Source organism: Tenrec ecaudatus, chromosome 18, assembly GCF_050624435.1.
Source record: "Tenrec ecaudatus isolate mTenEca1 chromosome 18, mTenEca1.hap1, whole genome shotgun sequence".
Taxonomy (NCBI): domain Eukaryota; kingdom Metazoa; phylum Chordata; class Mammalia; order Afrosoricida; family Tenrecidae; genus Tenrec; species Tenrec ecaudatus.
The window spans coordinates 35,747,175-35,763,326 of NC_134547.1; the positions used below are offsets into that span (position 1 = coordinate 35,747,175).

The window sequence follows — 16,152 nt, forward strand, 5'->3', positions numbered from 1 at the left end:
AGATACAAATTCTCATGAATTTAATGAAAGTGTTATTTTTTTAATGATATGGCGCATTTAGCAATTGAAATAGGGAGAATTAGGGATGAAGCAGCCTAAAAATTTTAAATAATAATTTGGATACCAAAGTAGCTCAACTTCATTTACTAAAACATGTCTCCAAGGGTCCTGCAATACAAATATGCCATGACATTTACTACTCCGGCTTCCCCTGATGGCAGCACCCTTTCTTCTCCACCTGGAAGAGTCCTGATCACCAGGTGGTTCCATTCATGTTACTTCCTGTAATCTTTCCCAAACTGCAAGCAGAACTATTTCTCCCTCGTAGTAAAAGGCACGGAGTAACAATGCTTACGAAGCAATCCTCACACTGTCTTCCTTGCAGTAAGTTGCATAAGCATCGGCCTCCCCTGCTAGACATTTACGTTATTTGGAAGCAAGGGCTCTGCTTGTATCCAGTGCTAGCACTATCCATGACTCTGGTGCAACTGGTGGACGTGACCTTCCATTTAGCAGTCCAGTGTTTAATCCAATGTGCCAGTTGGGTGACTTCTAGAAGGTACCCAAAGTTTGATGAATTGAATTTTCGAATTTTAAGTCTCAGAAGAATCAAGGAAGCCAACACTTGCTTTCAAATGTAAAGACTGAGTGGCTTGCCTAAGTCACAGAATCAGTGGCTGTGACAAGACCAATTTCCAGGTTTCTTTTCCAAAATGCATAAAGACATTTATGTGGCTCTCAGCTCCAAACTGGTGCTAGTAGAACCTCAATGAAGTGCTTTCCATAACAAAACTTGATGAGGGTAAGTCAAAATATTGGCAGTCCAAAACTTATCTGACAGCACCAGTCATAAAAATCTTCCTTAAAAAACATCAAAATGTGAAGCTATAGTTTCTTGACATATCCTCCATCTAGGTCTATTATCATTTTTTGTTTGTTATTATGTCCTTAGTCTCCACTTTAGTCCCTCCACTATTCCAACTTCTGATACTGACTTTTTAAAAGTACCCAGGAGGTTACTTTTAGAATATCCCATGTACTGGATTTGTCTGATTGTTCTCTAATCTCAAGCACCCCCTCACCAAAAGAGAAGGTTCCAAGCTACTTGGGAGGTACAGGGGAGAAATGTGTAAGGCATTTGTTCATAGGAAAGCCACAAGTTGTGTGCTCCTTGTTCCAAATGAGCCCAGATTCCTCTTGGGTGTGTTATAAACAGAGTGGCCATTCTTTGGGCCCCCTGCTCTGAGCACACCCGTGGGTCTATACACTTCTGAAAGTGATGTTTTCATCTTTCTAACCCTTCTTTGAAGAATTCAGCAATCTTCAAATTTACATCAAAGTAACCATCAAGAGACTTAAATCATGTTCCTTTGAGATATATCTTTTGTTTGTGGTCTGAAGGAGAAAGATCACGGTTGTAGGATGGATAAGATAAAGTTTCCCACAAAAAATTCTCACAGGACAGTCCTCAGTCCTCTCAAAGAAAGAACAGGTACATTGTCAAGATGGGGGGTGGGGGGGAATTCCTTAGTGCAACTTTCTTGTTTTTTTCCTTCACCAATTCAATTTCTAATTTTCTTGAAACTTCTTTATTATAAGTCCCCATCATTGTCCTGTATATCCTTTGAGAAAGCCTATTCTATTTGGAACACCAAAAAGTAGTCGCCATACACTTTTGAGTTGACCTCTCATTCACCTTTGAGGTCCTCCTAACCTTCCTTAAAATGCTTGACCCATCTAAAATGGTTGTATTATGTGGCACAACAGTCCCACAATCTTACTGTAAAGCTTCAATTATTTGGGAAGATGTCCACTTAAGTTTTGTTAAAAATTAGTTCTGACTTCAAAATCATTTTTTCCACCACACAAAAGGTGTCTTTTTAAAAGTATGCTAACAACACCAAGACAAGTGTATTATCGAAAGAACTTCTAAAAAATAAAATAAATTTTAAAACTTTAAAAAAAAGAATTTGTCTGCAGCCAAGCCTACTGATCCCAGAGATATGCTGAAACATGGTTTGGAATATACCCATGGACTTACCCTTGAATATCAATCTATAAATGCTGAGAAACAGAGAAGACCTAGTTATATTTTTACACCAGTCTCTTACAAATTTCCTACTGGACAAATTCTGAAAAATAAGCAAGCCTATCTTATGTATGTGAAAGTAATATATGCCAAGAATTTATTTCTGCTTTCTGACAATAAGACATTTAATGCGCGGCCTGTTTCCTGGCTTACAGAAAGTTGTCTACAGAAAGTGAAGGAGGTAATTAAGACTTACATATAGAATACCAACACCTAAAAACATGTATACAGTGCACACTGTCAAACGCTAATAAAATTAAAGTGTCAACTAGGCTTTGTAAGAACCAGGCTCGGTTCACGTTTTCGGGAAGTTCAAGTTTGCTGGCCAGCAGCCCCACCACAGAGAGGAGCTAAGGAGAATGACTACTCTCATCAGGTAAAACATTTTAATTTCATCAAGGTGAAGTTAGGGCGGCCAACAGCCAAATGTAAAAGCAGCAGTCTCCTTTCCGACTACCAGCATTCATAGAAGGGGCAGGAGTCTTCCTGGAATTTCACATAAGCAGATCCTTAGAATTCGCTGACAAGCACTGACAGCCGACGGGGTCCACGAAGCCAAGACAGGGCAGCGGCCCACTGCGCCGCATCCAGTAGGTATTTTACCAACAGGAAAGGGCGTGGGGCTGGCCTAGCAGGACCAAGCACAAAGGTGGGAACGCGTGGGAAGCAGCAACCTCAGGGCGGGTCCGCTGCCTACGACTTCAGGCTCCCCGCCCGCCCCCGATCTGGACAGATGCTCAGACTCCGGACACGGGCGGCCGATTGTAAGGCAGACACAGCCGCAGGCCTACGCGGCCCCTAGAGCCTGCAGGTCAAGACACCCTCTCAGAGAGGCCGCCCAGTCTACGAAAAACCGCCACGGCCAGGAGCCGCCGCCCACTCGGGCCCGGAACGGCTCGCCTGCGGCCTGTCCCTTACTCCGCAGGCCGAACCAGCTGGCCTTTGCCCTAATCGGGCTGCAAGGCCCCTAACTCTGCCCAGACGGCTTCGGGCTGGCGGAGACAGCAGGGACAGAGAGCAGGGTCGGCTCGGGGCCCGACGACCCCTCAACACTCACCATGGCGAATCCCCCGAGCCTGCAGCAACGAGCACCCACCCCGCGCGGAGCCTCCCGCGGTCAGGTGACGCTGCGCCCCGCCACGCCCCGCCCACTCTAGCCCCGCCCGCGGCCCTGCAGGCGGCGTTTCCATTGGCCTGCTGCTGGGAAGCCAAGTCTCGCGTGTCTATTGGCCCTCGCCACTTATCGCTGTGCTGACAGACTTGGGTGCCGGCCAGTCTCTCAGCAGCGTGTGAGGGAGGAGCCGGAGGGAAAGTGAAGAAGAGAGCAGTGGCGACCACTCAGTTGCCGTGACAGAGAAGATAGGTGGGAAATGCAACGTTTGATGGCTTTGTGAAGAAAAGAATGGGAAGGGAGAGCTACCCACGCCCACGATCTGCCTGGGCTGGGGGAAGGAAATGTGCCCTGCGTTCTCGTGGTGTGCGCATGTGCAGAAAGGCCCCTCAGGATTGGTTGTAGGACCTGTCGCTCTTTCTTCCGGACTAATCCGGTTGCGCTTGGGGGCGGGGCCTTGCTCACACTGGCCGCCGGGGCTTCTGAGCGCGGGTTTCGTCGCGCCTTCGCCACTGGCGCTAGTCTTCAGGGTCCGCGCCATGGAGCCAGGGCTTATCCGGCGGTTCGCCCCGCGCTTGGGCATAGCTGAGCCAGATGTATTGAGGTGAGTCTGGCTGCACCCGCCCTCCGCGACGCCCGAGCCTGATCGGTCCTGGACCTGCAGGCGAGGCCTGCGTCCTTTCAGCCCCCACGAAGTGGGAGGGCCGCCGGGGCCTGCTGATTTTGCATCTCCCTGAAGGAACGCTTCCTGACTGGGCTTATGTGGGATCGCGAGACAGCACGGCCGTAGACACCCTTGGGAACAGTGGGAAAAAGAGAGTCAAGGAAAACTTAGGGCCATTCCGAAAATACTGCGGCGGTGAGCTTGACCGACGTTGTACAGATCCTGGAGCTCACTGTCTACAGCAATAAGGGCTGTGTAGAGATTAAACCAGGTGGTGTGACAAGACAGCCGCGTACTGCTGGGCCTGATGGCGCCTTCGATGGAAATGTTGGGGAGGGGCCTGGGGGAGGTCCACTGCTGCCGGGACCCTGTTGATGGGGGTGCCAGCAGTGGGACCAGTGACCCTAGCAGAAGCAAGGGTCCGACAAAGGCTTTGAGGTGCGAAGGACACGCTCCAAGGGCGGAGCCAGACCAACTGCACGTTAGGTGCCTTGTTGGGGATGAAAGGAGTACTTAAAAGATTTGTAGTAAGACTTGAACTTGGAAACCCTGTAGATGAGGTACCAGGAACCTCTTGCCACTTGTTAGAGAAATCTTGAGGCCTACCCTAGACCTAGTGATCAGAAAGTCCAGGACACAACATACAATGTTTCTGTCAAGGAAGGAATAGAAAGGAGGAACCGCCCACGTTCCCCATCTGCTGCCCACCTCCACTGCCACGAAAATTTGAGACCCACTGATTTGAAAGAAGGGGTAAAATAGATGGTGCTGTTTTAAACTGACTGCCTCTGATTGTTTGGGCTGTTCCCGTAATGGATAATGAAAGAACGGTTTGTTTTTGTTTGTGGTTGCTTTTTGTTTGTTGGGTTTTTGTTGTTTTTTGGGGGGTAGGGGGCAGAATTAAGGAACATACCTTTTATCTGAAAGCACTTACCAGAGTGGCATCTGGATCAGGTGTCAGTACTTTTCCCCCCAACAAAAGCTTTGTCTTGTAAGTTAGGTGGGGGATATTTACTATATATACTTGTATATAAGCCGAGTTTTTCAGCACAAAAAAAATGTGTTGAAAAACTGGGGTTCAGCTTATACATGGGTCAGTGGTACCCAGCGAGGTGTAACATCTCGCTGCCTCCCCCCCACCCGAGGTAACTGGTCAAGCGCTGGTTGATTGCCGTTTCTCCGCTGTTCATTCAAAGTCCCGCTGACACTGCAGGGCTTTGAATGTTTGTTTACCCACATCTAACCAACCAGCTGTCCTATGACGTGTATCTTTGAATAAGCCCTTTAAAGACCATGTGCGAAGGATGTGGCAAGAATGGATGTCATCTGGTCAAGCCCGAATAACAAAAGGAGGAAATCTCATGAAGCCTGACATAGAGTTAATAGAAAAGTAGGTTCGGGATGCATGGGAAGACATTCCAGAAGACATGGTGCGACGTGCCTTCCAGAAATGTAGTATTAGTAATGTATGGATGGCAGTGAAGACTGCGCTTTGTATGAAAATGACAGCAGTGATGGTGATGACGGCGATCTCAGTGAGGACAGCGTCTATGATGACCTCACACCAGCCGAAGCTCTGCATTGGGATATGCATGATGATGAGGAATCCAGTTTTCCAGGATTTTAACTCTTTACATTTTAGCTTGCTTGCTGATTGAGCTCAGGGAATAGTACTCTTAAGGTATCGTTGTTGATGACTTATTTTGTTGAACCTATTTTCCACTTACTGTGCTGGTTTACTAATGTTAAATGACTAGTCCTTTTATTTATGTTTTCATTTAAAATAAATATTTAAATACATTACCCCACTGATGTCTCAATTTTTTTTATACTCGAGTCAATCAGTTTTTCTGGTTTCCCAGGTAATAATTAGGTACCTCAGCTTATACTCGGGTTGACTTATATTCGAGTATATACAGTATATATCAAATTATCATTTTTTACATTCAGCAACTTAAACAACTTATCAGACCTCTCAGTGGCTTATCCCCTCTCCCTCTTTCCCCATCTCCCCTTCACCCAGTTGTATTCCTGGTAGCTATCAAAGTCTTTTTTTTTTAGCATGAAAACTCTTTCTTGATTTTTGTAAGAGTGGTCTTCTACAACATCTGTCCTTTTGTGTTTGACTAACTCCACACAGCAAATGTCCTTCAAATCCATCCATGTCATGGGTTGTTTCCGTTTCATCATCATTCTTTAATGATGTGAGTCTGGGTTGACTTAATGGCAGTCAGTTTGGAATATGCCTTTGTGTGTTCATACGAAAGTTCGTTGCTTGTTTTTATCAGTTGGGTTATTCTTATTGAGGTGTTGAAGTTGTGTAGTTTAGAGAGCAGTCCCTTGTCTGAACAGTATTACTCTCATGGAGTCCTCCAAAGAATTTGAGCTTCATTCCCAGGCCCAAATAAACTAACATAGTGATTAGGCTCCGGATGAAGTCTACAAGGGTGTAATCATTGTTTCCCCAAATGTTGAGATAAGAGTTTTAATGAACACATTGCCTTTATAACCAGGAAAGCAGAAGAGTACTTACGACTGACCCATGTGAAGTGTACCGGCCTGTCTGCACATACCACGGAAACTAGCAATGCAGTTATGTGCCTGGATCTTGCCGCTTCCTGTGTGAAGTGCCCCTTGGACAGGGTATGTGGGTCCCCTTTAGTGTGTGACTATCCAATGCAACACTGAGGCTTGAAATCATACATTTTAATTTCTGGTTGGACTGGACCCCAGGGGTCAGCAAACTGCGGCTAGCGAGCCATCTGGCTTTTCCAGTACATACATGGGGCTCTGAAGTAAAACTGAGCACATTTTAAAGATATTCAGATAATGTTGATTCCATTTGTGAAAATGTATTTGTGGCTCGCAAATAATTTTTAAATTGCCGTGAGGGACAGGATTGGCTCTTCTGCCTCAAAAGTTTGCAGACCTCTGGACTAGACCATCATGAAACATAGAGTCTGTCTCTCTTTAGCAAGTAACCATAACTATTAAATAAACTGCCGCTGAGTTGAATCTGACTCATAGTGACCCTACAGGTCAGGGTGGAACTGCCCCAGTGAATAGCCAAGACCATAACTCTTACAGGAATAGGAAGCCTCATCTTTCTCCTGAGGAGCACGTGGTGGTTTTGAGCTGCTGATGCATAACCATTACATGATGAAATCTCCCTGATGCATGTTCAGTAGTGGCATCAAAAACAAAGCTAAATGGCAAGTGATTTGTTACCCATATGTTTACCACAATTTAATAAAAGGAAGTGGGCGGGGGGTGGGGTGGGAAATGAAACATGGAACATAATTTTATGGTACCACACCTGGCTGACCATGAGGCAGAATTGATAAGATGGCTACAAGTTAACTCTTTGAATGCTGATTCCTATGGATTATTATGTATTTACTCGTTTGAATAAGACATACCTCATTATATCAAGGTTCTGTGTAATCTTTTGGCACCAGCTTCTAGTAGAATCAAGGTGTCATTGAAAGAGAAAACAAAGTTGTATGGACTCCTCATTACCATAGCACTGTCTGCATTTAACATTTTAGCCCTTTGAGTCTTAAACTTAAGGTATACTGTTCACTTAGCCTGTCAGGCACTTCAATGACTTATGCCTTTATAAGTGCACCAACTTGTTTTTTCAGAGTATCTTCTGGAAATTTATCTTACATGATCCTACCTTATTCTTAGATCCCTTATAAAGCTTTCCTAGATTATTCCGAGCAGAATTGCCATCTCGTAGTTGGCTTTCCCCTTAGTTTCCCTCTTCACTCCTATCTCTTCCTTTGCAATACACTATCCTACCCTGCTCTCCGCCCACCGTACTCTCCTACCTCCCTTCCTTTCCCAGTAAATTGCACGGACACCTTTGTTGAACCACAAGTAACCATACGTGTCTCCCATGTTTTTTTTATTCACAGTTTGGCTGTAGTAACTTGATGCTGTATTTTACATTATCTGTTCATAACTGCCTTTCTATATTGTAGGCTTAAGAGTAGTACTTGTTCTTGACAAAGTGAAACTAAACCTTTAGGTACTATAACTTCTCACAGAATTAGTCAATTTTGAAAAGTTGACAACTTTATTATATGTTTATATGTGTAGCTTAATGAAGCTTAATTTAGAGAACTTAGGGTTTTTATTATGTGTGTTTTTCTTTTCAAAGGCTTATTTAGTTAAGCTTTCTGGTTTGAACAAGAAGATGTACCAGAGCTGTCTTAAATCTTTAGAGTGTTTACTGGGCCTGAAATCCAATATTGGAATAAGAGACCTAGCTGTACAGTTTAGCTGTACCGAAGCAGTGAACCTGGCTTCAAAGATACTTCAAAGGTATGGGCATAAAGACTATAATTAAATATTTATACTGTTAGATAAACCAAAATTATCCACTCTTATTCTGGTAAATTTTCAGTCATAAAATAATTTACTAACGTGACAGATCACTCTTATAACAAAGCTTGTAAATTATGATTGATGTATCTTAGTCAGCTCTTGAAATAATATTTACTAATAAATAACTCTATAAACACTGCTTTCTCTTAGCTATGAGGCCAGTCTTCCTCAGGCACAGCAAGCAGATCTTGACTTATCCAGACCCCTCTTCACCAGTGCTGCACTACTTTCAGCATGCAAGTAAGTCTGACTTTTAATGTTAAGAAAAGCTCCCAATTTTAAAATGAGTGTTTCAGTCCCAGAGAATACTTAACAGAAGTTGGTTACAACCAAAACATATTTTCCCCTATAAGTAGTGTTAGAAATAATGACCAACTGACCAGATACCCAATTTACCCCATAATGTAGCTGACAGTTTGGAATTAGACGTCCATTTGCCAAGTGGCAATCATTCATATATGTGTTAGGCTGGATTCTCTAGAGAAGCAAAATCCATGGCATATGTACGTGTGTATATGCACATATATACAAACAGAGAAAGAGAAATTAATATCAAGAAAATGGTTCACAATTGTAGAAACCGCCAAGCTCAACACAGTTCAAATCACGGGTCGTGTAAATGTAAAACCACAGGTTTCTCCTGACTGACAAAGCAGGAAGATCTCAGAGTGGTAGATGCAGGTGAATGTAAGTTCAGCAGGCCAGGCTTGTGGCGAAGGAGTCCGATGAATCCAACATCAATAGGTTAGATGACAGGCTGCTGATGGCTGCCAGGCATTAGGATGAACCACTGGTTTAATTCCTTAAGAACTGGAGGTCAGTGAGCCACATGCAGACTTTAGATCCAGCATGAAGTAAGCTAGCTTTCCCACAGATCAGCTTGTTTAGAAGGTAGGTCACACCCAAAGGAAACTCCAACAGCATCAAGGCTGTGTGACCTGAATAAAAGGTTGCGTTCCACCCTTGCCCTCCCGCAATTGCTTGTCTCCTCACAATAGAACTCATCATGGAGTTGATTATGTTATGTTTTAGGTCACATCATTGGGGATTACTGGGTCTTATTAACTGCCAAACCACTGAGATATCTGGCTCAGCCAAGTTGATGCAAAACCTGACCATCACAATATACATATTTTGACTCAATGGTCTGCCTTTTATAAGTGATAAAATCTCACAACACAGTGAACATTTGTGATTTTTCTGGTCAGTTTTTCAAAATGATTGCAACCATTTTTCAAATCATCTATAAGACATTTCTGTATAAATCCTTACATGTGAATCACAGGTTATCCATGTTTATGCTGAAATAATACCCTGGTAAATGTTAGTCATTGATCTATAAGATTTGTCTTGTATTTGTTTTTGTCTTACTGGAAAACTCTTAGAAAACAAAAAGTAGTTCCTTGAAGAAAGAGTTTCTCATTAAAATCGACAACTGATTTTTATATATTTTGCTCTATGAGCAATGTACTTAGTGTGAAACTGCAATGATTATCAGTCAGCCAATTACAGTAAAACTTGTGAGAGTTGGGAGTTGGCAGTAATGCTTTGTTTTTCTGGGGTTTTCAGGGTTTTGACCAGGTACAGTGCTATCTTTTGCCACCCCCTTCTACTCCACTCCCACCCAAAAAAGCCAAACTCGCTGCCATCAAGTCGATTTTGACTTTCTAGGGTTTCTAAGACTAAGTCTTAACAGGGACAGACATTGTTATTAGGTGCAATCCAGTTGGTTCCAACCCATGACCCTCTACAACAGTACAAGAAAGCCCTGGTTCTATACATGGTTGCTGTTATGCTTGAGCCCATAGTTTCAGCAGCTGTCAATCTATCTTATTGGGGATCTTCCTTTTTCACTGCCTTTTAATTGTACCAAGCTTGATGTCTTTCTCCCCTCCCTCTTAATAACATGTCTAATATACTGCATATACTCATGTATAAGCCGAGGTTTTCAGCACATTTTTATACAGCTTTTGTGGTAAAATTAGGTGCCTCGACTGATACTCAGGTCGGCTAATACTCGAGTGTGTACTGTATCCAAAATACATGGGACAAAGTCTTTCTCCCAAGAAGCACCTATCTGAGGGGAATTGGACTGGAGACCCAAAGCCCATCTGCAGAAAATTGGACATCCCCTCCCAGAAGGGTCACAAGGAAGGGACAATTCACCCAGGATGCAGTATAATAGCACTGACAAAACATAGAACATTCCTCTAGTTCCTGAATGCTTTCTGCACCGCCACCCTCAATACACACACACACACACACACACACACACACACTCACTATCATGACCCACTTCTATGCTACAAACCCAGCTAGACCAGAGTACATACATTGGTACAGATAAGAGCTCTTGACACATGGAATCCAAGACAGATACTCCCTCAGGAACAGTAGTGGGAGTAGCTGTACCATGAGGGGGTTGGGTGTGAAAAAGGAGAAACTTACCACAAGGTTGAATATATATATATATAGACCCACTGATGACGTCCACTAATGGTGTCAGTGCCCAAGGGAAGCAGTTCTTGTGTAGAGCAATATGAGCACGGCAGGCACAGAGGTATCCAGCAAGGATCCCTTGCTGAACCTGTCTATGTGAGGCACACACTGTGGACTCCCAGAACTGTGTTAAAGGGACAAAAGAATTGGAAAGAGCTGATCAGTAGAAGCAAGAGCCAACAAAAATCAGGTAATACCATGGACAGTTGTGAGGATTCAAGACAATCATGTTAAAGTATCCACAGGACACCTGGCACATTGTAGGGGCTCAAAAAAGATGATTTATATTGCAGTTGTCCGCTGCGGGTTAGAGGTTGGGCTCTTAACTGCGAGGCTGGTGATTCAAACGCACGCGCTGCTCCTCAGGAGACTGATGTGTTCTCTGGTTCAGTAAAGACAGTCTCAGAAACCCTCCGTAAGGTCACTGGGAACCATAATCCACTCAATGGTAGTGAGTTGGATTTGGGGTATTGCTGGTTTGATTATGGAAAGAACCAATGCTCCATCAATGCAATGACCTTGTAACATTATCTGCCTTCTGCTCATTTCTTTTTTGTTGTTCTTGTATCTATTTTTCACTTTGTTTTTAACCATTTTATTAGAGGCTCTTATAGCTCTTATAACATTCTATACATCAATTGCATCAAGCATATTTGTACATATGTTGCCATCATCATTTCCAAAACATTTTCTACTTGAGTCCTTGATATAAGCTTCTCTTTTTTCCCCTCCCTTCTCCACCTTCCCACCTTGGTGAATCCTTGATATATTGTTCTTAATATATCGTAGCTTACACTGTCCATTGTCTCCCTTCACCCACATTTCTGTTATTTGTCCCCTTTTTTGGTGGGGGGGCTATATAAGCACTTAACTTTGCCTGTGTTTGGTGGTCCCTGGTGGCACTGTAAAGATTGACAGTTCAAACCCATAAGTAGAACCCTAGATTGCATGCTGGGCCTGATCTGTTTTCCAAAATCTTATGCATTTGGGGGTTGTATTGTTATGGTTGGTATTTGATTATACATATTAGGGAGTATCTCAAAAGTGTTATATCATTGGGGCTCACCCTCCTGAAGTTGCAGTTTATGCTTTTTCATTTTTTTGAGGTATGAAAACCAGGACCGATGAACCCGTAGTCAGCATGTGGAATAAGGGTTTTGGTGGCACGGTGAAGAGGTGACAATGTCAAGGGGTCCATATAGAAAATGAATGTTTGGAAACTGATTGTGGTAGCAAATGTATAATTCTGCTGGATGTGATTGAACTATGGAATGATTTGTATATATATTAATCCCAATTAGTACAAATAAATAAGCGCCCATCCCACAGCTCCTTAACATATTTGAGTTTCCCTTCTTTGGCACGTTTCTGGCTTTCACTGTAATAGCATTGGAGATTTACAAAGAAAAATTTTAAGTTCAACAAACAACTAAATAAACTTAAAAGTTCATCAGTAACTTTCACATAGTTACAACTAATACATGTGTAAGGGAAAAAACTAGATACTTGGGTCTCTTTGTAAAATATGAGTTAAAAGAAATAAATTGATAATCTGGTTAGCCAGAGAAGATAATTGTACTGGATTAAAAAAGATAATTTATCTCATTGTTTTTGTAGGATTCTAAAGCTAAAGGTGGATAAAAATAAAATGGTGGCCACATCTGGTGTAAAAAAAGCCATTTTTGATCGACTGTGTAAACAATTAGAGAAGATTGGACAGCAGACCGACAGTGAGTATCTTTTAGTTCAAGAACGTGTCATTTATAAACAGCCATCTGGTAAAAGTCCATTTAAAATTTTGTGAAATGACTGCATTCTGAATTTTGTATTTATATGGACCAGATACGTTTTTAGTGGGGAAGTTAATTCTCTGTCAGCCTTTTCTGATTATAAATGCCAGCTTCCTTAGAGACCAAAATAAACGTGATTCTCAAGTCTGACAAGAGTAGCCAAAACAAGCAAAAGGGGAAAATCTTTTGCCTTTCCCTATCTTAGTATCAGTCAAGGTCATATTTTTGTTTGTGAGCCACGATGTGCTCAAATACTCATATTGAGAATAGAAAAATTAACTTTGATGGTGTTTTCTTCCCTTAAAGAAGAGCCAAGAGATTTAACTACTCCACCACAGAAAAAAAGGAAAACCGCTGAACCCACAGCAAAAGGTAAGCCTGTACTAACATGAGTATCAGTGCCATGGGGTTAGTGTACAACGGGCTGAAAGCAATAAACAGTGGAGCCGGTGGCAGAGTGGGTTGCACTTTGGGCTGCTAACCCAAACCCAGTTCAGACCCACCAACTGCTCTATGGAGAAAGATATGGCTGCTCCCGGAAAGATTTCAGTTCTCGGAAACCCTAGGGAGCAGTACCCTGAGTTGTAAGGTCACTCAGAGTCATATTGACCCACTGGCAGTAGATTTGGGTGTGGGACGCTATTTTTGCAACTTGCCTGATGAGTCAGATTTTAAATAAATTCTGACTATTAATCTTCTGACAAGAATAGTTTTCCAAGTAATTATTAACACTGGTGTAATAAAGAATACGTATATTCTTAAACCAAATTCCCTGTATTCAAATCCTACTTTGCTACCTCTGTGTGATTTTAAGGACATCATTCATTTCTAAGGGGCTTCATTTTCTAATGTATAAGCTGGATAATATTAACATCCAGGTCATAGGATAAGGATTAAATCACAACACTATTTAGGGTTCTTAATTCAGTGTCTTACAAGCACAGCATAAGTACTTGATAAATGTTAGGAGTCTCCGAGTTGGTTCCAACTCGCTGTGATCCCGTGTACAACAGAACCAAACACGCCCAGTTTTCACAATTGCTAGGTTTGCGCTCATTGTGAAAGCAACTGTGAAAAGCCTTCTCCTTGAAGGTCTAGCTCCTTTTCATTTAGCCCCCACTGTACCAGCCATTCTGTCCTCTAGGAACTGGTCCCTCCTGATAACCCACAGAGACAAGGTCTTGCTAGCCTCACTTTTAAGGAGCATGCGGTTGAACTTCTGAGACAGATTTGTGCATTTGTCTGGCAATTGATGGCATATTCAGTAGTCTTTACTTGGTACACAAGTGGATCAATTCTTCTACAGTCTTCCCTTGTTTTTGTCCAACTTTCAGATTCCTGTGAGATAATTGAAAATACTATGGCTTGGTTCAGGCACACCTTGGTCCTCAAAATGACATCTTTGTGCCTGACCCTTTTAACGAGGTCTTTTGCAGATTTGCCCGAGACAGTAAATCATATGATTTCTTAACTGTTGCTTCCATGAGTGCTTGGATTATATGGATCCACGTAAAATGAAATCCTTAACAATTTCAATATTTTCTCTGTTTATCATGATGCCTCTTTTTAGTCAGTTTTGAGGATTTTTTTTTTCTATATATTGTAATCCACACCGAAGGCTATAGTTTTTGATCTTCTTCAGTAACTTTCTAGTCTTCCTGGTATGGTTATGTCATCTTTGTGTCATAGGTTGTTAATGAGTCTTCCTGCGTTCCTGATGCCTCATTCTTTTGTTTTGTAAATACTTTTATTGGGGGAATCTTCTCTTATCACAATTCATACATTCCCCAGTTGACCTCGGATCTTGTTCTAGCTGATAAGACTGGCCCTCTCCATTGTCTCTTCTGATGTCAATTTGATACCAGTTGGCAAGGTTCATATATGTAGTCACTGTTGTTGAAAAGGAAGTATTTGCAATGAAAAAGTTGTTGGTCTTTCAAAAATCTGTCATTGCCATCAACAAGATCCTATTTTCCAACTACTGATCCATCTTCTTTATTTTCTACTTTTGCATTCCAATCACCAGTTATTTTCAATGTATCTTGGCTGTATGTTTGATCAATATCAAGCCGCAAGTTTGTAGAGTTACTCAATTTCTTTATCATTGGCTTTAGTAGTTGGTGCAAATTATAATTACTAGCCTCCCTTGTAGGCATATGGATATTATCTCAAATAGCACTGAACTTCAAGGTAGATGTCGATGAATTCAAATCCATTCCTCTTTGATTTGTCATTCCTGACTAGTAAGCCATATGATTATCCAGTTCAGAATGGTCAGTACCAATTTGTTGCAGCTCACTAATGCCTGGGTATTAGTATTAGGTATTCCATTTCATCTTTGATGCCTTCTAATTTTCCTGGATTCATATGTTGACAGTCCACAATCAAGTTATTAATGAATGTTTGCAGATGTTTCTTCTCATTTTGATTCGTGCTTCATCAGCAAATGAAGGTCCCCAAAGCTTTGCTCCATCCACACATTGAAGGCAACCCTACTTTTGGGAGGCACCCCTTCTCCGGTTGTATTGTGAGTGCCTTCCAACCAGAGGGCTCATCTCCTAGCACTCAATCAAACAGTGTTCCTCTGCTGTCCATAGTTTTTCAGACGTGGGCCACCTGGTTTCTCTTCATCGTCTGAAACTCCACGAAACCTGCCCGTGAGTGACACAACTGGCATTTGAAATACTAGTGACATGACTCTGAATATCACAGCAACATGCAAACCACCATCATCTGGCAAAATGGCAGATGAATGGTGGGATGAATGTTAGCTGCTATTATGAAGGTAGTAAAAATGCTTAGCCATTATCTTGGAATGTTTGAAGTATAGTAGAGAAAGAAAAATATGGTAGCATTCTAGATTTCATGATTTGTGTCTTAACTCTATTACCATTCTTAACTAGACACTTTAAAGTACACTAGTTTACTTTTTTGGTACTTCATTTGTAAGCAGGTTTTTGAATCACTTTTATATTTTCCCTTACAGAGATAGAGAAGATAGTAGAGATTCCACATAAATCGGAGAAAGATGATGATCTGATCCAGGATTATGAAGAGTGGAAAAAGAAAATCTTAGAAAATGCTGCCAAAGCACAAGGGGCTACAGCTGAGTGATTTCAGCTGTACCTGCTGCTCCAGGAGGACGTTTGTTTGCGTGTAACAGGTCCGAAGCCAGCCTTCGAGCTGTGTCAGGGATCATGCTGGCCTCTGACGTCAGACAGCTCCTGGTTTTATAGACATGGCTCGCCACAGGAGTGTGCTTGCCCATAAAAGGAAATTGGGTTTATTTTATTGTAAGCAAAAGTTTCTTTGATGGCTCAGTATATGTACAGTCTAATTAATAAACATTATTTTTATATACATCTGGATTGCACCTGTTGTCAATTTCAGAAAATCTTTCTTTCACCAAAAGCTATGTTGACGCTCTTAGCTAGTTAGTTGCTTTATGCCTCTGCTTTATGTAAATTAGGACTAGAATTTTATGTACATTACAGAATCATTTGGAGAAATATATGAAGTTAATACTTATAAAGCACTTACGGCAATATTCAGTAAGTAAGTATTCAATAAATGTTGGACCAAAAGGAGATAAACTCATACAGATATT

General features: G+C 42.0%; 2 protein-coding genes and 1 non-coding gene across 4 annotated transcripts in view; 1 reads left to right on the forward strand and 2 right to left on the reverse strand.

Annotated features, from left to right (window-relative positions):
* Positions 1-3,237, reverse strand: part of VPS35 (VPS35 retromer complex component) — a 45,239-nt gene extending 42,002 nt beyond the window's left edge. The window contains exon 1 of the mRNA XM_075536190.1: positions 3,147-3,237. Within this exon, the coding sequence (XP_075392305.1) occupies positions 3,147-3,149 (3 nt within the window). The 5' untranslated portion in view covers positions 3,150-3,237. The remainder of the gene's footprint in view (positions 1-3,146) is intronic.
* LOC142432968 (small nucleolar RNA SNORA11) lies at positions 1,126-1,255 on the reverse strand. The gene has a single exon (XR_012781041.1). It is a non-coding gene; the product is annotated as a small nucleolar RNA SNORA11 (small nucleolar RNA).
* A 235-nt stretch (positions 3,238-3,472) lies between the features above and the next one.
* Positions 3,473-15,905, forward strand: ORC6 (origin recognition complex subunit 6). 2 transcript variants are annotated; one of them, XM_075537033.1, is made up of 7 exons: positions 3,473-3,804; positions 6,378-6,507; positions 8,030-8,193; positions 8,407-8,496; positions 12,373-12,485; positions 12,855-12,917; positions 15,532-15,905. In XM_075537033.1, exons 1-7 carry the CDS (start codon positions 3,545-3,547, stop codon positions 15,657-15,659), a joined length of 948 nt encoding a protein of 315 aa, XP_075393148.1. In that variant the 5' UTR covers positions 3,473-3,544; the 3' UTR covers positions 15,660-15,905. The 2 variants fall into 2 exon arrangements, with proteins under 2 accessions (XP_075393148.1, XP_075393147.1); XM_075537032.1 differs by having other exon boundaries at positions 3,477-3,804; positions 12,852-12,917.
* The last annotated feature ends 247 nt before the right edge of the window (positions 15,906-16,152 follow it).